The sequence below is a fragment of the Equus quagga genome, chromosome 9 (assembly GCF_021613505.1).
Source record: "Equus quagga isolate Etosha38 chromosome 9, UCLA_HA_Equagga_1.0, whole genome shotgun sequence".
Lineage (NCBI taxonomy): Eukaryota > Metazoa > Chordata > Mammalia > Perissodactyla > Equidae > Equus > Equus quagga.
Window position 1 is genome coordinate 32374135 of NC_060275.1, and position 25411 is coordinate 32399545.

The 25411-nt window shown below is 36.2% G+C and overlaps 1 protein-coding gene across 4 annotated transcripts in view; it reads right to left on the reverse strand.

Annotated features, from left to right (window-relative positions):
• Positions 1 to 675: 675 nt before the first annotated feature.
• Positions 676 to 25411, reverse strand: part of PIK3C3 (phosphatidylinositol 3-kinase catalytic subunit type 3) — a 159471-nt gene continuing 134735 nt past the window's right edge. For 2 of the 4 annotated variants that reach the window (XM_046671611.1, XM_046671614.1), the window contains 3 exons: positions 20825 to 20915; positions 11173 to 11298; positions 676 to 3584 (listed from right to left, as the gene is read on the reverse strand). In XM_046671611.1, coding sequence (XP_046527567.1) covers positions 3570 to 3584; positions 11173 to 11298; positions 20825 to 20915 — 232 coding nt within the window. In that variant the 3' untranslated portion in view covers positions 676 to 3569. Of the gene's footprint in view, positions 3585 to 11172; positions 11299 to 13648; positions 13725 to 20824; positions 20916 to 25411 lie in introns of those variants that run through there. The other 2 variants (XM_046671612.1, XR_006890113.1) reach the window with 2 other exon arrangements.

Genomic DNA, 25411 nt, shown 5'->3' on the forward strand with positions numbered 1-25411 from the left:
AATTAAACAAACCCAACTGTGGGTTTTTCTACGAACTAACTGCCTTGTACTTTTAAAAATATGTCAAGATAAGAAAGACAAGAGAAGACTGAGGAACGACGTCAGGTTGAAAATCTCCTTCAGGATGCAGGACTCCAGCTTCTCTAAGTGGTCACCAAGGTGGGATGTGCACCGACTTCTGAGGCTACTCATTCCATTTTTGTTTTTTAAACTAGTCTATATTTTAGATTTCTTTAGTTTTGAGCTTTTGTCTCTTTTCTGTTCCAGGACCATCCAGGTGGTATGCATTCTTTATGGTGAAGTGTTAATATATCAAATTACTCATTTTGGTAAACTAGTATACTTTCTGTATTTAATTACAGAAAGTCTATGTTGTTTTTGAAATTTATCTGCAAAAGAAAATCCTGCCGAGAGTCTCAATCTGGTTTTTTAAAAATTGCTATATTAGATCTATGTGCAGTTTAAAGTACATCATGACTGCAGGTTCAAAGCTGCATGGTTATGATTTACTTTGCCTGTATGTTTTTACCAAATGATTTATTTTCCATCTCAAGGTAAGTACGAATATGTGGCCTGATGACATGACTCAATTTCTTAGAAATTTAATTTACTTTATTGACTACTGCCTGTACCTGTGGTAATCTTGTTCATGACAAAAAAAAAGAAAAAGAAACAGAAAAAAGGAATAGGCTTTGTTTTGGGGGGATTCAAGTCTAAGAGACCACATACACACACATGCTCACACTAGCGGTCAGTACTATCATTGTCGCCTCAGTGAGAAATGGCCAGGAGAATTTGATGGGACTGTGATCACTGGAATTGAGAAACTCAACTTCAAATCTCATCTCTGCTCTCACTTGCAGCCTAACCTTGGGCAGATGATTCAACTGCCTTCAACTTCTGGAAAATGAGAAGACAATTCTACCTCAGAGGACTGTTGACAGTGAGATAAGGCATATAAAGTAGTTAGCATAGTGCTGACACATAAGCCCTTATCATAATGTTGACTGCTATTGCTATAATACACACATACCTAAGCTGAAAACTCTAGAATACAAATGAGCTGGGGAGCATCTAACCCTAGTGTATGAAGAATAGCAAAAATCAGGGTGTATTAACCCTTCATTTAGGAACGTGAACCACACGTTACTTCTCTCTTTCTCATAGCCTCTTGGTGGCTGTCATCCACATTCTCTCCCCTACTCAGAAATCTCACTCTGAATACTTACAGTGCATGACCATGGTACTCAACACTTTTTAATTAAAGCACTGTGTCCTCACAAATACATTTCTCAAACTCAAAGAAAACCCTGCTTGAAAAACTATTGAACTTGTCAAAGGATCTGGATGGCAATGACAGTAAAGAAACACATAGTCTACACTGTAAAGACAGAGCTCTGAACAAAAACAACGGATTCGGGGGAAACAGTATGAGCAAAGAGATTGCTTTGAGCAGCAGAAATTGAGACCGATGAATTACTTTTCTTTCTGATGTAGGCTCGCCTCCCACAACCAAAATACACTCAGCAAAACCACAGCCACTGTCCATCCTGAGATGCTCCTTCCTCACTCACTACCTATCTTCCTTCCTAGACAGCTTTACCTCCTTTATAATTATCAAGTTCACACTGAATACAAGGTTACTCCTGATCAACTCTTCTTACCATTTGTCAGTGTTTGCCCTTATAGAACTTCATATTAGTCCAAAAATTATTTATAGAGCTCCACTATAAGCATGCCACTATCTATGCAAAGTGTTGTGGAGTTTATAAAGATGATGAACATGACACAGTTTTCCCTTATAGTTAATTCAAACAGGGTTCTGCAAATTATGGCCCAAGGGTCAAATCTGGCCCTGCCCATTTGTTTACCTGTTATCTATGCCTGCTTTTTCACCCTAACAGCAGAGTTGAGTTGTTGTGACCAAGAACATAGGCTTTCCAAAGCTAAAGATATTTACTATCTTGGCCCCTTACAGAAAAAGTTTGCCAACCTCTGAAACAAGAGACGCAAGCATAACAAAAATACCCTACTTTACGAAATGCCAATTAAAAAGCTATATATAAAGAATTACAAGAGTTCAGAAGATTGGAGAGGTCACTTTCAACAGCGCCATTTTGAGAAAACTTTTTGGAGGAGGTGCCAATAGAAAAAGGACTAAAAGAATGGGAATGCTGATGGGTTAAAAACTCCTAGGTAACAAAAAATGATGTAACTATGTGAGGCAAAGAAAAAGCAAGACAGAAGATGGAGCCTGCCAATTAGTTTGGGCATAAACTCTCTTAACGATGATTTGTAAAGGTCTTTTCATCTTCACCATTTCTCTAATCTGCATGTATGTTTTATACAAATCACATTCCATATGTCTCTAGTATGTCTCTTAATTATATGCTTGCTTTCCAGCTGGTAACCCCACTCTAAAGAGGCAAGCTCACAGATGAGAATTTGCTATCAAATAGACATAATTAATGGCGTTCTCTGAAACTGTGACTTAATTTAACCTTCTTAATCTTTTCTGTCATTTGATATTTAATATTTATTCAGCACCAAAAGAATAAGATATTGTTTATCTTCCAAAACAAAGTCACGTGACTATGCAACACATTAATTTGCAAAGATTATTATGTTGCTCTTCTCATTTGTGTGTGTTCCTATTTCCCAAAGTTCCATGAGGGAAAAAAGCTAGATGGATTAGTGGGACTTCCAGTTTTACAAGACAAAAAATTATTTTGCTTAGATCAGAAAAGATATATTACATTAACAGGTTTAGCAGAGCCAATTCAAAAAGCTTTTGAAAACTAAGTTTTCATCAAAAAGGAATTTATTGCAGAAAGGCAATTTCTACTTACATTTTGTGTAAAAATATCTTAGGCTCAATACTAAAAGCTTTTGTCTTATTACCTATTGGCCAGTTATCCAGTAATTACATTTTTATATCCTGCTTTATGTACTTAAAACCTAGGAGATCTGTGAACTATAGTTTTCAAAAAGAAAAACCCACAAGATTTATAAGTAAGAGAAAATGACTGTCTTATTTGAAGTATATACAATTCTCGAACTATAAAAGAAGGAGCCATAACATGTAAAACTTGAAGTATTATAGATAAGGCAAAAAAAAAATGAAAATCTGGAAACGAAGGAAAGAGAGACAAAACAGAAAAAACTTCTAAACTGAGACAGTTAATCCAAATTCATATAACTACACCTGATGAGAAGGGCTGAGGGAAGAAAGGCATTTCAAACTTAAACACTAAATGTTTTACTATTTCAACATAAAATTCCTCCAGAACTCTCACAATATGTACATGATCCTGAAATAGCTTTTTAACAATGTGTACATTTAAAAATAAATATATACAGTATTTCAAAACAAATCCTTCAAGATCATATTTAAGCAATGACATTCAAGGAAACGGAATTCAGGCACCATGGAACATTCAGGACGGATGATATCTTGAAGATTAAATGTTCTCTTCCTTGCTTGTTACTCTGAAGTCTTCCTTATACACAGGTTTCTTCTAAAGTAGTTTCCTTATGGAGTCAAGCATCTTGATGGGCCAAAGCCAGTTTCATTTTCTCCAGTACTACAAAAATTATGAACAAATAAAGAAACATGTAGAAAATAATTAGCTTCACTGTTCACGAAGAAAAGTAAACAATAGAGTCTATAGTGATAAAAAATGCTTAGAAAGAGAGGAAGATATAATTCTTTAACAGAAAAAAAAAAACTGAGGTAATTCCAGTCAAGTTTTAAAAAAATACTTTTATTAAAAAAAAAGTGAAAGAATTACTTTACTAAATGCCATGAAGAGGATTGCAATTAACCACAATGTACAGAATTCCTGAGACAGCTTAAAAATCGGTTTATATGAGAAAATACTTGGGGGAGGGAATGTTTGCCGACTGTAATCTCAAGATGATGAATTATTATATGGCAGACAAATTTGGCACCAGGAAAACAAGAATCCCACTGAACTCTGCAGTGACAGAAGATTAATATTTTGGGTAGTGTGCCTAGTTCTTTGTGTGACATTTTTAGAGAGACTGCACACCTGTAGTTTATTCCACAGAGTGCAGCTGTTTCATTCCAGAAATGGTCTGGAATAAAATCAAAGGAAGTTGTCTTGAAAAAACAAGAGAGGCCCAGCCAAGAGTAGTTTTGGGGCCAACACATTAACAGTATTCAATATTAAAATATCAAGTAGAAATAAAAGAAATCAACATTTTCAGCACCTATTTCATGCTAGGCACCCTCACAATCATCTCACAGAGGGCTTATAAAGAACTATCAGTGACACTGCCCTCTCTTCATTGTTATTATCTCTCAAATTTAGCATTCAGTGAAATTGACAGAATATACCTATTACTTTTGAGGACAATTTAATGCAAAAATAATCTGCAACAGTTAATGGTTGTCTTTAACATGTACAGATACTGTCAATCACCCACACTCTCAGTAAGGACAACTCTGATCATTTTGTTTGGGTGAATATACATTGAGACATCCACACCTCACGTGCCCTTTCAGTCAAATATATGTTCGCATTATCTTGAAGGAATTAAGAATGCTGTTTATGCGCAGCAAAATTTTGTTTCTATGAACTTCACCTCATTATTACTCTGAAAGGAAACGTGAAGGAAAAAAACCTTGTTGACAAATCTGTTTGGTTTTGGTGTGTACACATGCGTGTGTATGTGTAAAACAATGAAAGATGCCGGCTGATTTTAATCTGATACAGTTTAAAGAGGTAATTCTAGAAATGATATGGTAAGATATATTTTTAATGCTAATAAAAAGAATGTAATTTACAATTTAAGAAGTGTTTAAATATTTTCCTAAAGGCAGTATCAGAGAAAATAAAAATAAACTTCTCAGATGGTCCTCGGCACTTACATAAAACCACACACATTTATTTGGTGGCTACTAGGCGCAACAAACAGTTCAGGTTCTCTGGGCCACCCCAGGTTACTTACAACAAAATGCCTGAAGACAAAATGCATCTAGGAAGAGTCATTGCACACACACACACACACCTCCCACCCCCCAAAGCTGGGGAAATGGGTGGGGAGCTCATCCAGGCAAAGACAAAGGTATACTGCTTTCGGGGGGCAGGTACTGGGTATGGGGAACGATCATCAGAACTACAAAGAAGGTTCTTTTTGAAGGCTGGTGGACAATGATGAAAGCTGAAAATGTGGGTTAAAACAAAACTGTGAAAGGTCCTGACACATTAGGAAGTCTAAATATCCTGGAAACAATTAAAAACGACACGTGCATGCACACATGTATGTGTGTGTATGAGAAAAATGCTGCTACTGCAGAGACGGTCTCGCATACATTTCCTAAATACTTTAAAAGTGTCTGTGTCTGCGGAAAAGAAAAATTAGTAATACTCTGTAGCAGAGCCAGTCCCAAAATATTCAACTCCCTGTACATTTGAAAAATTTATATAAAACGGTTTGATGTAAACCAGAAGGGCAGGAAAACAAGTTAGTGTAACAATGAACCTTACTAAAAGCACTGTTAATGAAGCAAAGAGGCAAATCTTACCATGGACTACACTCAAGTGTTTGAAAACTTTCTTTGGGAAGAGAAGGAAATTAAATTTGTACGGATGAAAAACAAATGGCAGGGCACTTCAGCTGAAAATTTTGGGGCATCTGCTGACTGTTGCTATTACAATAATGAACTAATCTTAAGACCTTACAACACGTGTGATGCAGCAAGTGCCTATGTTATGTTTTTAAAGATCACGCGTTTAAACGGGTAGTTGGGCAGCAGTGTTGATTACAGTGCAACCAGGGAGCACGTGGGGGTCAAAAAAATTCAAGACTGCCTTTTGGTCAATGTGCAAAATAAATGTTATCCCATCTTTTTCCTATTTATCTCAGATTAACTATTCCCAGTGACTCCTTTTTATATCATACTCTACTGGCTGTTTCTTTTTCTCTTTTGATGCTCAGATGAAAGATTGTGGAGAGAAAAGTTAAAAGATCATTTTTTAAATTTACAAGTCTATTTTTAAAAACTTGCTGCTCACAACAAAATCTATTCATACCTAGTAAATTAAGCTTAGATGCATATGGAGAAAAACATTATTTAGAAACTAGTGTCTATTTCTGCAAGTCAGGGTGTGGGTTTAAACCTGGACTTTGTTGCCTATTAATCCTGAGACCTTAGACAAGTTATTTAATGTATCTAAGCCTTAGTTTCCTCATCTGTGAAACAGGCCTAGTGATATACCCACTTCACAGGTGTGGACATTAAATGAGGTGATGCAGAAAGACATGGAAGCGACCGTGCCCCCCGACTGATGACTGGATAAAGAAGATATGGTATATACACGCAATGGAATACTACTCAGCCATCAAAAAGGATAAAATCATGCCATTCACAACTACATGGATGGACCTTGAGAGTATTATGTTAAGTGAAACAGGCCAGACAGAGAAAGACGATCTCTGTATGACTCCACTCATATGTGGAAGATAGATAAACACATGGACCAAGAAAACAGATTAGTGGTTACCAGGGGAAAGGGGGCTGAGGGGTGGACACAAAGGGTGAAGTGGTGCAGCTATAATAGGACTGACAAACAATAACGTACAACTGAAATTTCACAAGGTTGTAAACTATCATAACCTCCATAAAAAAAATTTTTTTTTAAATGAGGTGATGCAGAGAAAGCACTTTACACAATTCCTGGCACATTTAAGTGTTCAACAGCCTGTTACTATTGCTAATATTGTTGTTTCTTTGTTGTTTTTATTCCTCCCAGGATAATTCAAATAAATGAGGAATAGATCCAGGACACAAAATGATGCAAAATAGTTTTGTATGACATATTTTGTGTTAAGTCAGCTATTTATTTAAACCACTAGTCCGGGGATCACCTGACTCTTTAGAAAATTATTTAGTAAACTAAAAAGCACTTGGTTTAGAGAAGAAAAATTTCTATTTGGCCACAGATTTCAATACTTTTTGTCTTGTTCAACAAAATATTTTACACTGCTGTTTTTTATTCCTACTGGCAAAATAAGGTCCATACAATGTAAACTCAGAAAGGATGCTCTGTTCTCTTCTCCTTCAGGCATCTTTTGCATCTATGCCTTCTCAAAGTCGATGAGAGAGTAGAACAGTTACAGTGGAAACATCCTACACTGGGTTTAGGTGCCAAGGGCAGCACATGAAGGTAACACTGGAATATGTATATAAACAAAATCACTCAAGAAAAGCCCTTCAGAAGGGAACACATCTAAAAAGTCCAAAACAGGAAGTTTTTCCCCAGTACTGATGCAAAAACCCTGTTTGTTTGAGCAACAGATGGGGCAGATAGCTTGCACTTAGAGGCAATAACGTACAAAAAAACAGGAAATTCAGTATTGGAATCACATTCAGCATAGTAAGATGCCATGGTACGGGAGGCACTTGGGATCTGAAACACTTCTGAGGGAGCCCCTGTCACATTTACTAGAGGACATACGCTCTTCAGGGGAAATGTCTGGCATATTAACCACACCATTTTCCTCCTTTTATTGACTTTTGGTTTTTTTTTTTACCCCCCTCAAGCATTTGTGTGTGTGTGCGTGCGTGTGTGCGCGTGTGGGTGCGCGCGCGCGTGTGTGTGCGTGCGTGTGTGTGTGCGTGTGTGCATGTGTGTGCGTGTGTGTGCACGTGTTTGTGTGTGAGTGTGCGTGCGCGCGTGTGTGTGCACGCGTGTGTGTGTGTGTGCGCGCGCGCGTGTGTGTGTGCGTGTGTGTGTGTGCGCGTGTGCAGTTGAAGTCTTAGGTTAAACGTGCACAGATGGACGACACGTTCACGTGCCCCTCTGCCTGGACCTGCGCTTTTCCTCCTTGAACACCACAGGGGCTAAGTAAGGTTCTTGTCAAATGAATGGCAGTGACGTGTTCTTAGTATCTTGAGCTGGAACTTGGGTAAACTTTCCGAACCCAATTTGTTCTTACTTTTTTATGCTCAGTCTGCAAAAAATATATCTCTAATCCCAGTTAATCTACCAAGATTCATTTAATTAGATTTAATATGTATTAAGATTAAAGGAAACCATACTCCATTCTACGATCAATCAGTGAAGAGAGAGACAGACAAGAAAAAGCAGAAACTGGAAAGAAATGGGCTGCGATGTGAGAGAGCACCATTGAAAGGCCTAGTTTTAGAGTGATAAGTGACCCAAACTAAGTGACATCTACCTTTCTGTGCAGACAAGTCTAGAAAGCCCTTTAAAGATCATTTCAGCGAGGAGAAGAGGTTCTGATGATGCAATTTCAAAGACAATGACCCAAATAAAAGTGTTTTTCAGTGGAAAATTTGTACCACTAATAGGTGGGTGTTGCTAGGCAACGGATATTGCAGTGTTTAATCTCTACCCGTCCTCGGGAATGACATGATGGAAGAAAATAAGCCTTTTCAGCATTTCCATATAATAGTTGTATGTGGCAATTTTTTAGTCATCTTTTAGGATGTAATTTCTTTTATGCTGAAACAACTATAACTTTTGCTAACATGTATCAGTATGCCTCCATTTTTAAAAAACTGGGTTCTATAATCCATAATGATTAATAAGAGTACTCTAAAATTAGCATAAACCAATTAGCAATATACATCCTTATAATAAATGCTATGCATGACGAAAAAAATAGATGTCCTCATCAGAATTTGAGTGTGTGTGTGATTTATTAGTATCATACTTAGAAAGTGTGTACGTAGAAATGTGAGTTTCAAAGAGAAAATAAACTTCAGAGATTAGTTAAGAAACAGCTCTGCTTCTATAATTTTATAATTTGAACAGACTTATGTGAAGTTAACACCTTACTTAGTAGCTCTTGTACCCTTCAATGCCTAAGCAAGTTCCAATGAAATTTAACATCCTTAGGTTACACTTATTTTGATATTGTTTCACTTGCACGATAGTATGGGCACAAGTGACATATTTAAGGAAACCTAAAAAATAGCATGAGCATTTTCAAGTTAATTTCTTAGGATAAAGAATATGGGATTCTGATAATGAAGACCTGAATTTGGTAAGCTAGGAAACAACCTTGGATGCGGGAGTCAAAAGATTTGGGCTCAAGTCTTGGTTCTGTCCCTTGTTAGACTAACATGAAGTTGGCTAGGTCATAATACCTCTCTGTGCCTTTTTTTCCCTATAGCTCTTAAATAATGTGCTGAGCTATCCACAGACCCAGATCTACCATTAGCTATCTGGGTGACTTCGACAAGTCACTTACCTATCATCATCACGGTTTACTCTCTTCAGAAGTGACCGGTTAGGATTAACGACATGTGAAGCAGACCTAGAATTGGCACTTGTAATAAAATATGACCCAGATTGGTGTTCAGGGAGAAGAAATTTTTTTTGTTAAGTGAGAAAAAGAGTATAAGCTAACATTTACAGGAAGAAATTCCCTTATGTCATCAGATATTTTTTAAGTGCATAAGGCATTGTGCTCCTAGGTGACTGATAGATATAGCCCAGCCTTCAAGAAGTTTGCATTTTAAGAGTTATAAAGCAAGTATCCAAATATCTATAATAGAAAGCAAAATGTAAGTGCAACTCATAATAAAAGTACAAATACTATAGATATTCAGAGGAAGATGAATCAGAGTGGCATTAAGAATAGATCTTGGAGGACAGATTGGATTTTGGCAAATAGAAGTTTACAAAAGGTTAATTATTAAAAAGATGGATTTTCCGGACTGCAGAAATGGCAGCAGCAAAACAGTCACAGAGATGGAAGAGAACACAAATATTCAGAAAAGGAGAGTATTAGGGGAACAGCTTGGAAAGGGGCTTAGAACACAACATGCTGGAAGGCCTTGAGCTGCTAGAGGTTGGACGCCACTGTTAGGCAACAGGGAAACACTGTACACATTTAAATTTAAAAGGAACAAGGTAAAACATTATTTTGTGAAAATACATCTCATTGGAAGATTTAGCGGAATAAAGATAAGAATGGTCCAAGAGAAAAAGACTGAAAAACAGAGAGAACACAGTCAATGAAGGGTTTTAGTCATCTAAGGTATGGTAAAGTGAAGAACAACTGGATTAGAATGTTAGTAGCGAGAAAATTACAAAACAGGATACTTTAAGAAATGGTTAAGGCTTGGTGACATTCTGGATACTGAGTGAAGGAGGAGTCAAAGCAGACACGTTTTGAGCTTGGGTGATTACTACTCAGCCATAAAAAAACACCAAATCTTGCCAGGTGCAACAACATGGACGGACCTTGAGGGTATGATGCTAAGCGAAATAAGTCAGATAGAGAAAGACAAACACGGTATTATTTCATTCATGTGGAAGATAAACAAACACATAGATAAAGAGAACAGATTAGTGGTTACCAGAGGGGAAGGCGGGGAGGGTAAAGGGGCACATATGTACGGTGACGGATAAAAACCAGACTATTGGTGGTGAATATGAGGCATTCTATATAGAAACTGATCTATAAGAATATACACCTGAAATTTACACAGTGATATAAGCCGATATGACCTCAATAAAATAATTTAAAAATATATTATTGATTGAATATATATAGTCAAGACGGAGTTCACAAGGAGAGGTGTGTGAGGGTGTGGGAGAGGAAAGCAGCCTAATTTTTCTGTTTGCTAACCACTTTCATAATGATCCTCATTATGAAATTCAAAATTAAAAGAGGTTTTAAATCTCAGGTTTATCATCATAGGCTAGTGTGAAAGGTCTTCCGTCAAACATTTGTATGGACGATTCTGCTAAGTCTACAGATAGACCTTTTGAGTGTGTGGAATGCACTGCTTTTCACAGCTTCTAAACTCCTTTCCTAGCACTTCACCATTTACCAAAACCCAATACATGTCCAAGTCTCACTTGCCAAGGCCTCCGCTAGACCCAAGATCATTCTCAAGAAGGGTTTACAATCATCACTGACTACAAAGGACGAATACACCTATGCTGATGAGCCACAATGTAGTCATTACTAAGAAAATTTAAGGGGGATACTTTAGAGTTACTAATGCATTGAACACGTTCATATCAGCTGGCTGGTGAGGTGTCAAAACGGCTTAACAAAAAACCAGAAAAGATGTCACTGGCAGGAGAAAAGTGTGGCTCTCCGAGGACTGCAGGGTAGTACATGGAGAAGCTGAGGTAAGTGCACTGCCCTCAGAGAACTTACCTGGGCAAACTTGTGAATCTGCTCCACCACGGCAGCAAACAGGGCGTGCACACTCTCATCAATCAGACTCTGCATGTAATGCACCGCCTCTTCGTCAGACAGGTCTAGACGGAACTTATCCTGAACCTACAAAGTCACAGTCTGTTAGTATTTTGAAGGAAGAAAAGCTGACATATTTTGAAGAGACAGAATCAAACGGATATAGATATTACAATATATTATGAGCGATTTCTATGCCAAAGAAATGATTCACACTCACAAGGAGTTTTGAATACTGTTCTCTCGAGTGTAGAAGTTTACCGTTTTATGCTCTTTATATCACCCTATCTGTCTTGGTTGTAAATATTTTTTAAGAAAAAAAATTAAGAAAGTAAATAAAAAATCTGATTCTATTAGGCCTTGAGAATTTAAAAACAGACAAAAATTGTTCTTTTAACTCAAAGGTGTGCTTTACTTTTTTGCATTTAAAAGCTGGAGCTACTATATAAGATTTAAATTGTGACATATTTATTAACAATCTCCTTCACTTTATCCCTGTTATTATTAAATGGATGCAGTAAAGTCAGATTACATTAATATTCTCTCCCACCTTCACTGCCTATATGACAACAAGAACTATGTCATTCACTGGCAAAGAAACTAACCTAGATCTTCTAAAATGTTTCCTTTCCTATAGGAGTTTCTAGTACTTCTGCAAAGAACTACTTCAATTGGTCTAGAATTTCCAAAGACAGAGGAATTTCTCCGTATTTCATATTTAAAGATACAGTTGATTCTCAAGAGCAATAAGTACAAGATAAATTAGTAGACATACATGAGACTGGTTCCCTAAAAAATAAAAGCCGCCAATGTTATCGAATGACTACTTTGTGCAGAACACTGTGCAAAGCACTTTACATGGAGTATTTCACTTGACTCTCATATTGGGGGTCTATCAGATGATCTGACGGCTCTGCAGCCTCAGGATAGGGGAGGTACAAGAGAGGCAGATATAAAACTGACGGACAATTCGGTGAGGGGGAAATCTAAGGCTAGAGATCTTCACTGAACTAACTCTCCCATTTCTGGACCCCAATTAACGACACACAAGTTCCTTGAGTTTAATCTTTTATATTCCTTGGTTTCTACTCGAGAGAAAATGTCTGAGAATTTTGAAACTATCCTTTATGGACCTAAAAAAATTACAGGGCAGAAGAATCAAAACAAAACTTTAACCCAATTTATCAAAATTTGCATACCTGTATAAGTACTTGAATTACAAACAGAAGATATGCATTTGGCATATAAAAAATGTTATTTACCAAATACGAAAACAGTTTTTATAACAAAGTTTAACTGCATAGATTGTTGATTTGGTATCATATCTACTGACTTATTTTAGGTTACTTGTTATTGTCCCCTATGTCCTTAGGGTTCTAATCATTTTCTTCAAGCTACATTCTCTCTGTTCTTCAGATTATATAATTTCTATTGATTTAAGTTCCCTGATTCTTTCTAATGCCATAATCCAATCTATTTTTAAAGCTATCCAATTAACATTTCATTTTAGTTACTATATTTTTAGCTTTAGATTTTCATTTTGTTCTTTTTCCTTACTAATTTTTCTTTCTCCGATGAGATCCCTATCTGTTTAGTCATTATGCATTTGTTCCCTTAAGCCCTTGAACACACTTATAAGAGCTTCTTTAAAGCCCTTACTTACAGTAAGCCCTTACAGTAGTGACATCTGGGTCATTTCAGTGTGTTTTCACTGACATTTTTTTTCATTGACTGTGGGTCACATTTTTCTGTTTCCTCACATATCTACTGATTTTTTATTAGATACTAGACATTTTGACTATGTTACAGAAACTGAATTATGTTGTGTTCCTGTGAAGAATCATTCTAACAGGAAGTCAAGTGGCTGAAATCAAATCCAAAATCTGTCCTTCTTGTGATGGACAACAGCTGTAAACTCTGCTCAATTCTTTAAGCTTCTAGCTGCTGCTTCCCCATCCCCTGGGATCATTGCATCCACATAGTTTCACTTTCAGTCAGGATTTAGGAAAATTGTACGCAGACTAGGGGAAAGGGACGCACTACTTCTGACTTTCACCTTTCCAGAATTTCTCCCCTAACTTCCTGACTATCCTACCAGCTCCAAACTCTGTCCTTTTACACTTCCTCAGTAAGGCTACACCTGAAACAATCTGGAGAGTGCCTTCAAGCAAAAGGTTGCAAACTTGCAAATCTGAGTCTCTGCAGTTCATCTTTCAAAGGTAGACATCATTTGTGTTTATGCTTGTTTTTGATTACTCCCCAATCTTCTGAATAGTATTTTTTATTTTTACCATACTTTTAAACTTGTTATCTGGATCAGTGTTCTCTGTCTTTGAAACAGGTCTAATGCTTAGTACAATGGAGATATACCAGAAGATCGAGGGAAACAACCTAACATTCAGTTTCTATTTCTCCAACTTATAAATGCAATCACCACCTTCGGTCCTAATGATCCACTTGCAATCTTGCACCATACTGGAACCATTTCAGCCACAGGAAACAAAACAGCTTCTCTGAAAGATAGTCATTCATCCACTAATAAAATTTCAGCAGGAGGCAATTAACTAAATTTTGAGGAGCCCGTTTTACCATTACCAGCTGCTAAAATTATCTCAAAGTTCCAGTGAGCTAAAACATGTATTCCTTCATTTCAGTTTTACTTTAAGTTTACACCTTTTTTTGTGTTGGTCCTTCTATACCTTCTCTTACTTTGATTAAATTTCTCTGAGGTCTTTTTCTGGTCTTCCAAATGCCATAATTGCCAAACCTTTAAATATCCTGGAAACAGCTTCACTAGACATTCCTTCCACCTCTTCTTTAGCACTGTCATGTCCTGACTGGTGTGTCTCTATTCATCTTAAAGTTTAATACGGTAGTAGACAAATGCTATAGAATACGGTAGAACTAATATCTTTCTTCATTTGGATATAGTATTTCAAGTAGTAGATAATAAGTTTTATAGGCTTTTATATTAACCACACACCAGTTAGTTCTCATTAAGCTTGAAATCAACTGGAAGGTGGGCAACAATCAACTAAAACATCACTTGCTTATGTGCCCACGGTGGAAGATTTCTGGAACTGGTAAAAACTTTGAAGGTGTTAAATACACACCCTAGCCTTAGGCAGTTGGAACTAAATGAGGGAAAATAAAATAGTTTCAATTTTTCTGTTCTTTTTTTTAAACCAATCTATCTTATTTTTAAACATGTAATGATCTCTTGGAGATCAACTTTCACCCTCTTTGCTTTTTAATTCCTAGACGCACCAGCAGTAAAAATTAGTAATTACCACTCTGTCCTTTTAAAACCCTCATTTATCAACTGTAAATATAATCCATTTTATCAAAATTGTATTGGAATTTGACTTACAAGCAAAAATGAACCCTTTTATTTATATTAATTTATTTATTTCCCTACCTTTTTAAAGCTACCAGAAACTACTGTTTGTTCTTTTATTTTTGAAAATTCCCCTTATTGCTACGCTTAACTACAGAGAAGAGAATATAGAACAAGAACTTCAAACTTAACATTATCACTTCATGCTTGGATGTCTTATCTTTAAAAGCATAAAATATTGGTGACATGAAAACAAAATTTTTATGACTAAAAATGATTACATGGAGGAGCACAAGGCATTATTTCATCTTGAAAAGTTAGAATCGTTTGAAGACAGTCTCAGTTAACATCCTCTGCCAATAATAAACAGGACTGATCATACACGTGGGTTGCATCACTTTCATATTGGACTGTAAGAGAGGTTTAATCTGGCAAAATTTGTATTGTAACTAGCCTATAAAAATTGATATTTTTATTTACTTACCAAAGGGCAGCCTAACATTCCTTGTCTAACACTGAAGGGCAGTGTAACCTCTCAAACTGTGCTGGAGAGGTACTTATTTATTATCTTGGATTATCAGGTTTATTGTCCACTAAGTTGTCTATCTGCTCATTTCAGTTTTCCATCCATAGTCAAACGACGGTGTAAGAATCAATGACATACATTACAATAACTTTAAGAAAACAAAGTAGATAAAATTTTTCACAAGATGTAATAGACAAAATCTGTATATTCTGTAGACTCTATCATTCACTGATTCTAGACATGATTCTAGAGAAGTTGTAATTAATGATAAACACATTTGCTACTCAATTAAACTTTATCAGCAAAGTACAGTCATGTGTGGTTTAACAACAGGGATATGATCTGAGAAATGCGTTGTTAGGTGGATTCTGTCGCTGTGCAAACATCATAGAATGTACTTTCACAAACCTAGATGGTATAGCCCACCACATACCTAGGCTATATGGTACTAACCTTATGAGACCACTGTCATATATGCGGTCCATTGTTGACTGAAACATCATTATACGGTGCATGACTGTAACAGAAAGTCTCTGAGATATCCAAATCCCATTTTCAGACACCATTTTACACTTGGTCTCTTTTAACTAGAGAGAACACTTTTTCATTGTGGCTTGATACTTCATGTCTAAAAGATTTACTAAAAACATGTCCTTGACAGTACGGCTTTTAAAGGAAACCATGGGCATTTCACACCAGAGGCATCCACTGTAATCAATGGACAGTTGTGATGCCCAGCTTAGGCAATTAGAGCAGTGTACCTGAAGTTTACTGAGTTCTTTGTATGTCAATGAATTACCAGTTGCTGATGTCCAACTGAAAGGTCATATCTGCTACAAAAGACAGAATTGAATAACGTGACTTCCTGCTTTCAAATGAAGACCTATCAATTTCTTTCTTCCAACTAACTTCATAAACCTCATTTTGGATACATTAAAAAAGTGAAAACTCATTTTCTTATTTTTCTGTTGAAATGTTAGCACACTTCTACTCACAAATTTAATGTAAACATTTAATGATTATCAAGTAGAATAACAAGTGAGTAATATGTTTTATTATATTTGAAGACTAATTTAAAAGTATACTCTTCTAATCTGTCCCTGAGGATTTAACATGTGATGTGAAAGACAACCATTCTTAAGACACAAGAGCCCTAGCTATTATATATCTGTTCTTCTGATAAATCTTGGATGACTGATACTTTTCTTTTTAGATTTCACACTTCTGGCAATGAGAGATAATTCCACATGTCAGATGGTTTTTTGGGGCACCATAATTAGGGATTATCTAAATATGTAGAAGGATAAGGAAACTCATTCCTCCTGTGATCTGTTACTCTACTCTGTGGTCAGACCAAACTCTGGAAAAGGTTAGGGGAGCTAACAAAATACAACTATTACAAGACAAATTTAACATAGAAAGAAAGCTTTTGCTTAAAATAATTTAGTGACAGCATCTCTGAAATAACAGTAACTTTCATTAAAATAACAAAAGCAGACATTCCCTATCAAATTCTTCCTACTCAAAGCATTAGAATTAGAAAAAATATTTTTCCTGGTATTCATTTCTTAATAACTTAAACACAAAATTAATCACAACAAAGGAATAATTTCATTCATCAGGGTGAAAGGAAGAGTTTTCATTTAAGTATTACTTTCTTGCTGAGTTCATCTGATTACTTGAGCTGCATTAGAATTAAAAATCCCTTAACTTGAGTAAAACCCAGAATTTAAAATAAAGAGTAATTAAAAAGAAAAATGATGAAAACTGAACCCCCATCCGACTACTGCTAAAAGAGAATCCGGGAAATAATTGTTTGTAAGACACATTACTATTAAAGAAAAAAACCCTACCTACATTGTCAAATTTCCATGAGAGTAGATATCATAGCTTGTATGTTTACTAATCTTATAGGCACCAAAGGCAATTTAATTTTAAACATCATTCAAAATAGATCTTCAGATAATTTGTGGCTGCTTGCAATATAATAATTTCTTTGTTTTAAAGTTTGGTAAAAAATCATTTTAAAGGAGGAACATATCCATTTAATTCTTCAACACAAAATAGTATTATTGGGTTAAATTACTTCGAACAAGCTTGTTACCACAGTTTAAAAAGGTTTCTTTTTTATTATACTGATTTAAAGGAAAAGACAAATGGAAACGCATTGACTGTCAAGTGGACATGTTTATCTATTTCTTTCCTTATTTTTTTCTGAACAAAGATTCATATGTATCAAAAGGCTAAGAAGATTTAAAACTCCTTGAAGATACGCAATGTCTCCTTTCAACACACTCTCCCTAGTAGCAAAGTTAATGATTTCCTAGGGAATACGTATGCTTTTTATCTCAAATATTTTAACTTTCAGTTCATTCATTAGTGCATTCTACAGACGTTGAGTAAGAAGTCTTATTTCCATACTGCAGGTGTATAAAAATCTCCTTTTAATTTATTCAAAAAGAGCTCACACACACCTTCTGGGTGAGGCCACCCCTGGCCACCGAAACTAAAATTGCCAACACCAGTACCAACCCAACATTTAATTTCCCTCTTATTTTAATTTTTTTCTCTATAATACTGATCTCTATTAATATGCTGTAAATTTTACAGAACTCACTTTATCTTAAGGCTCCACGAGGGCAGGAAATTTTGTATTGTTTATTACTACAACTCAAACACTGAAACAGTGCTTGATACATAGTAAACAGCTCAAGTAATATTGCTGAGTGAATGAATGAAGTATAAAAAATATTCCTGGGAAGGATATACTCAAACTGCAGGAGAATGATTACCCTTAGGACAGAGGAACGCACATGAGTGCAATTCAACACCAATTGTAGTATTTTGACTCATTAACAAAAGAGGATTTAAAGCAAATAGGGCAAAATGTTAATATTTATTAAATATGGGTGGTGGTTAAATAGGTGTTTGTTACATGAACATCCACATTTTTTATGATTTGAATATTTCATATAAAAATTTATTAAGAAAAGAACTAATATGATCTGTTTGCTCATTGTTGGAAATTAGTCTATCTGCTATGTTTTAGTTACACCAGCACCGTAACATTTTGCTTTTATCATATGTATTATTTTTATTAGACTACTTGGATAACCTTGCTCTACATTATGAAAAGATTAAGACAATTTTTGATCAAGCTTCTTACAGCACCAAGCAACGAGTACCACACTAACCTACTAATACCAGGTATTCAATTGATGTTTGAGATTAATGATTATGTGTTTTAAATAGTGATCCCAACTCATATGCTTGGGCAACTGTATTTTCTAAGAAATAAACAAATCTGATTACCAAAATATAATGTATTTCATATATAAGTAATAATTTCCAAAAAATTAAAATGAAATTGACATACGCCAAAATAAGTTATGGAGACAGGAAAATATTGTTGCACTTTGGAAAACCTGTACTTTTGTAAAGACTTCAGCCTCAAATGTTCTACTCTGTTTCTCTAGCCGGCTTCCATCATGAGGCCAATGAAAACATTTTTCAAGTAGTAAGACTTCACAGTAATGACAGAAATCGTTATTTCATCAAAGTATAAAAACCTATTTCTACCTCTTAAAAAAGTCAACCAATATGAAACATAAATTTTAGCTTATTCCAGCATAACTTTCCAATATTAGGATTTTAATGTCAAGTTTATGCTGCAATTGGCTACTTCACATTCTTTATAAAACAGCAGAAAGCAAAGAAACCTTTTATGAAATACTCTTTTGGGGAAAAATATGGTAAAATACCTTTTTTCAAGGTTCACTTAATGAAAAGAAATAAACAGCTAGAGACTACTAGTCTGAAGAAAAATGACTAACGTACATGCTTTTTTCTTTTTCTTCATAAATGAATTGCTTTGTATTTTGAAAGATAGTGTCATAAAGATAGCTGGTAACAAAAGGGCATTCTCCTTAAACAATAAGATCATGATTTTCTAAAAGAGAAACAGAGTTGGAACAAAGGATCTAATAAGAACAAGAATAACATAATTTAATTGGCAGAAGACACTGGAAGACTACATTTGACAAATGCTTTTAGAACTTTCATAAATGACTTCTGAGAACAAGTGATGTTAGGGAAGAGTGAACATATGACAGAGATAAATGGGTTTAAAATAAACAGCAAAACAGACCCTGAATACAGCAATGAAACAAAACCAAAAAAAAGGCAACAACATTTGAAATCTGGTGCAGTCATCAATTATAGCTATGGAAATTTTCATCAGCCAATTATATTTCTTGATGGATGAGCTTTAGTCAATAAAATAATAAATAAAATGACAAAAAATAAGCCATGCCAAAAACTAGTATGATAAATAGTCTATTTCCTACTGGGGGCGGGATTTTACTGAAACAGTGCTTGCTGGATAAAATAATAAATGAAATCCTAAGAGCCTAATTTTCTTAAATGGTTAAACAAGAAAATATTTACATTAAAGTCCCTCTCATTGTCTGTCAAAGACTTATAAAATTAAGTAAAAGAGATCAGCCTCGTTCATATTTGCAATGGTCTGAATATTTGCATCCCCTCAAAATCCATGTTGAACTACTAATGCCCAGTGTGATGGTATTAGGAGGTGGAGCCTTGGAGCAGGGTTACGAGGGAGGTAGAGGCCTTATGAATGGGATTAGTGCTCTTATAAAAGAGACTCCCAAAAAGCTCTCTAGGCCCTTCCACCATGTGAAGATACAGGAAGAAGTCTTCGACCGGAAGAGCACTCTCACCTACCATGCTCGTTCCCCAGGCTCAGACTTCCAGCCTCCAGAACGATGAGAAATAAATTTCTGTTGTTTATAAGCACCAAGTCTCTGGTATTTTTGTTATAACAGCCCGAATGGACTAAGACAATGGTCAATCAAACAGAGGTATCTTCCAATAATGTTTGGAGTCAGTTACATCAGAATTCAGGGCTTTTGGAGCCAATAATTATTCTCAACCACCACAGTGATTCTATCTGTGAGACTGCAACTGCCCTTTAGTAATTTTATACTTCTACAAGGTTAAAAAGCTATATTATCTTTCTTTGAAGTTCAATATGAATAATCACACTGATATTTAGGATCATATTATGTTATCTCTAGGGGAATAAAGTGCTTTACATACACTGCCCTCCCCCATCAATGAATCAGAGAGTCAAATTAATCTGGACAAAAATCTTCAAATCCGCTACCCTTTCTCCCATTTCTTGCTGGAATTCAAGGGAAGATAGTTCTGAATCACTGTTCACCTATGTGATGAATGTCCTTTGTTCTTGTCTTTGTAGGCAGAGTTAAAAAGCAGGTCTCTACTCCCCTGACACAGTGAGAAATCCCTGTAAGGGTATAGAAGCGAAGGATAAAGAAGGCCTGTTTCTTCCATATGTTATTACAATATTTTGTTTCTGATCCTTAGCTTGCTCAGCCTGGAGGGCAAGGAACCATGTATCCTATTATGAGTATTAAAGAAGAACTAAACTTTTCAGGACAAAGAGCAAGGGCTGTGGTAGTAAGTTTTCTCTCTAAATAAAGTGACCTCTTCACGGGGCTATGAACAGGGAAAGGGACAAAACTGGCTGCAGAGGACACGAGAGGCTGTTGTATTCTGGAATGTGAAAAAAATTACACACAAGAGTTTGTTCTTAATTTATGTTACTTAAGAGTCTAGGGGCCGGGATGACGGGGAAATGGGTTATTAAAACCCTAATGTCTTCTACCCATGAATGTAGACTGTGATATCTAAGCATGCATAAAAATTACCTTTTTCACAGTTTTATCTGGTTCAAGAGCAATATCTGGAATGTTTGCATCTACCATCAAGGAAAACAAGTTCAAAATCAGATTAGAATACCTAAAGGAGAATGGGAAAGAAAAAAAATAGCAATGTGTTAGAATTTTGCCGTTCTTTCACATAGCAAGAACACTCCTAGAAGTAGTGATACTTGGATCTTTATAATGATTACTATTACTCCTGTGGAAAACAGAATGCAAGACTATTCACCAACTGTCTCAATGAGAAGCAAGCACTGAAAATATCTTATTCTGGGGTGTTGATATAATGCCATTTCTAGGTCCCACACTATGGAAAAAACTTTTGGAGTAAGCATCTAATAATGACATTCTTCTCATTCTTTAATAAGTATATTCTTTTTAGAAGGGGTCTAAGGAGAATCCACTTTATACCTAATTAGCATTTTACTAAACAATGAAGATCTGCTTTGCTAAATGATGACAAGAATATGCTATTTTAAGACCACTTCAGTATGTCATTGCTAAACGAATGAAAGGGAAATACTGTCATCCCACTAGTCATTCATGAGTATCCTTCACAGATACTAATCACCACTTCAGGAACTACAGTGACTAGTCTGGATATGAGTAATCCTAAATGAAGGGAAAAATAGCTAGTACTCTTCTCTATTAAAAATCAGCAAGATAACTAAATAACTTTGGGGTATGCTGGCCCCTACAGGAACTAAAGGGTCATCCTCACCAATCCTCAAACTCTTCCTCTTCCTCCAAACAAGGAGAAAGAATGTTACTATTCCAAATGCTCGTTTCCGGAGGTGGAGGCTTATGGGGAAAGGTGTAAAAAAGTGTACACTGCGCACAACCACCTCCTGCTCCAGAACACTCTCCCCTTGGACAGTTATGCTCCAGGTGGCCCCTTAGCACGACAGTGATAAAAGGAGGTTCAGGTTTGACTTTGGGGATGGATGTGAGTAAAGGAAGCTTTGGTTTTAGGCAATGAAGGTTTTTAGCTGGTCTCAGTAAAACGGTCAACACAAGGGCCTTGCACTGTCTTCTCAGAGGGTGGACGTCAGGGGTCAGGTGGTACTGAATCTTTATTCCAGCCATCTACCTATCCAAATATAAAAAAGCACAATCTGATACATAAAAACTATTTAACACTTGAACTATAATGATAGTAGAACTTGTAGACAAAAATGACTACATGAACCTCAAATTACCTATTTTTATCACCATTTTTGTATTTTATATTACCCATGAAGATCAAGAGGGCTCATAATGAAAACTTCTACCTTGACATAGTCTTCCAGTCAGATTAGGCCCCAATTCATTTATACTTTAAAAAAAAAAAAGCATGATCATAGGTAAACAGCTTTAACGTAGCTTTAAGTTACTGATTTTTTTGTGGGAATTGATAAAAAGCATATCATAGATGTCATCACACTTTTCCTCATGTAATTGTATTCATTCAACCGACAAATATTTACTGAGTGCTCACTCTATACACTATTCTAGGTACTGAGGATGTAGTGTCAAACTGAACAAACAAGGTCCCTACATTCACGAAGCTTACATTCTGGAAGTGGTGGGGGGACTCACACAATAACCTGATAAAGAAGATAATTTCATACCTGGTTCACTGATAAAGATTTAAAAAATAAAGTAAAAACAAGGAAATGGATCAGAGACTGATGGGGTGGAAAGAGGAGTCATCTTAAGGAGGTATGACTTTATTCTAAATGCACTGAGAAGTAACTGAGTTTAAAGAGGGGAGGCAGGTACTCAGATATGCATTTTTAAAAGCTTACACTGACCATCTTGTGGGGAATAAGAATGGGGGTAGGGAAACTATTTCACAGATGTCCAGGTAAAAAAGAAACAATAATATAGAGGCTCTCAGACTATATTTTGAAGATGGAGTGAATGACTCTTGCTGATGGTTTCAATGGAATGGGGAAGAGAGGTAAGAGGAACTGAATATGACCAACAATTTAGCCTAAGTAATGGGGAACTATGGTTATTTATCAAAATAAGAAAGAGTGAATGATGGAAAAACAGGATTTTGGGCAGGGAATCGAGAATTCCATTTTAGACCTATTGAGTTTGAGACGCCCACTAGATTCTTAGTCGAGATGTCAAGTAGGCAGTTAGATATATCTCAGGAGAGATATTAGGGCTGATGGTATTTGAAGACATCAGCATTTGGATCCTATTTAAGTCACAGGTCTGGATGAAAATGCTTAAGCAGAGAGTTTACAGAAAAAAGATCCAGAACTAAACACTGATAATGGAATTTCTAGACAGTTCACTATGTGAAAGTCAGACAGAAGAGGGAAGAAATCAGCAAAGAAGCAGGAGTGGCCAATAAGGCAAAAAGAAAACAGGGGAGTGAGTTACACCAAATCTAAGAAAGGTTTTTAGGAACAAAGACGTGGTAAACTGTGTCAAAGCTGCTCGTAAGCAAAGGTGGCCACTGGATTTGGTATAGGTGACTGTTTATCTTGATAAAATTAGTTTTCATAGCAGAGTAGGACTGGAAGTCTTAGTGGAGAAGGCTGAAGGAAGGGCGAGCAAGAGGAGACAGTGAGAACAGAATTTAAAGTAGACGGGCTGTGAAGGAGAGGGCACAGTACAATGGGCAGAAATAGGGCAGCAATACAATGTTTAGCAATATCCTTGGCCTCTCCCCACTAGATGTCAGTGGCACTTGCCCAGTTGTGACAACCAAAATTGTCTCCAGACATTGCCAAATGCGCTTTAGGTGGAGGGCAAGTGTGAAACAGCTCTCAGCTGAGACCCATCGATTTAAAACCAGTGGTGAGAATACCATCATTGTTGGATTTTCACCAGTAACTTACAGCTGTTACACTGTACACATGAAATAGGAAGACAGACAGTTCTGAGTAGAGTTGGGGCTTCGAGAGGGCTGCAAGGACGACAGTATCAGCAGAGTACAGCTAGCTCCTATGTATTATGTCATGAAAAAAAGATGCTCCTTCAACCAACCCTCAATTACTCATACTCTGCTTTGTTGACTATAGTTTCTCCCAATCTTGTCATAGGGGAATCTCAGAAACATACCACAGGGTAGGTCACAGGGTAACACAGGGAGGGAAATAAATGGCTCAGTTTTGAAAGAGATATTTCAGAGGTTCGCAAACCTGGCTGCCCATTAGATTCACCTGAGGAGCTTCTTAAAAAAATACTGGGCCCAGTGCCACCCCAGTGGCGTAGTGGTTAAGTCTGTGAGCTCCACTTCAGCAGCTTGGGGTTTGGATCCTGGGCACGGATCTATGCACGGCTTGTCAAGTCATGCTGTGGCAGGCGTCCCACATACAAAATAGAGGAAGATGGGTACAGATGTTAGCTCAGGGCCAATTTTCCTCAGCAAAAGGACGAGGATTAGCAGCAGATGTTAGCTCAGGGCTAACCTTCCTCAAAAAAAAACAAAAGAAAAATACTGGGCCCAACCCCAGACCAAGTAAATGTGACAGGGCCCAGAAGTGCCCCCCAACCAAAGTTCTCCAGGTGATTCCAATAGGCAGCCAGGAACTATGTTAAAATTTCTGCCTTTACAGATGCATAATGTGTGTTCTTTTTTAAAGGCCAATATAAATGCTTTCTGGATTATTTGCTGGTTTAAATTTAACTATTCATGCTTCTATTACTATAGCAAAGGGAAACAGAACGTAAATAAATATAAAATGGAATATTCTGTAAGGAGTTTAAACATTCAATTACTTTGTGGATAATTTGTCCCTATTTTAACTGTATTAATTTTTACATCTGTTGCCATTAACCTGCATTTTCAATTTAAGATAGAACAAATGACCCAAAACACAAAGTCTATGTTAGTCATTCAATATCCTACCCAGAAAAACAGATTTAAAGGTTACTAAAAATCTTCAAAACCATTATCAAAAGAGAAGATACAGTTAAGGTTAAAAAAATAATGACAAGGTGGGGAAAGTGTGCAAAATCAAGTCTAGACAAAGATGTAAGGATGGATATGATATCATTTAGATTTTGTAAAAGGAGTGGGTTGAGTACAGTGTTCTAGGAAAACGTGTTCTTTCTCTTACCCATGTTTATGCCAACCACCATGCTACCCACCGGTCATAGAATGATGGTCCAAATTTTCAGTAAAAACCTTTAATACTAAAAATAAAAATGCATTGAACTACATCAAGTGAGGTTCTTACAGTGCTTCAGAGATCTACTTCCCCTACAATCTATCCATTTTGCATGCGACAAATATCAGAGTAGAATCCCCAAAAAAAGGCTTATTTTATAAGTGTACAACTTCAAGGAGGAAAAACAATTAAGTGAATGATAAAAAGTAGTGTGATCAGTAAACTCACTGCGATTTGGTGACTAGGCAAATGTCCTCTGATGCAATATAAGAACTTTGCTTAACACAGCTAAATGCTTCCTAATTTCAGTATATTTACTGAAAAATTTAGGCCATTTTTGTATTATCAGTGTCTAGCATTGTGTTTGACATAAATATGAGTTAACAGAAGGAATTACATTTTCCTTGAATACTTAAGATTTCAAATGTTTTACCATTGCTACTGCTGCCATGAGAGAGTATTC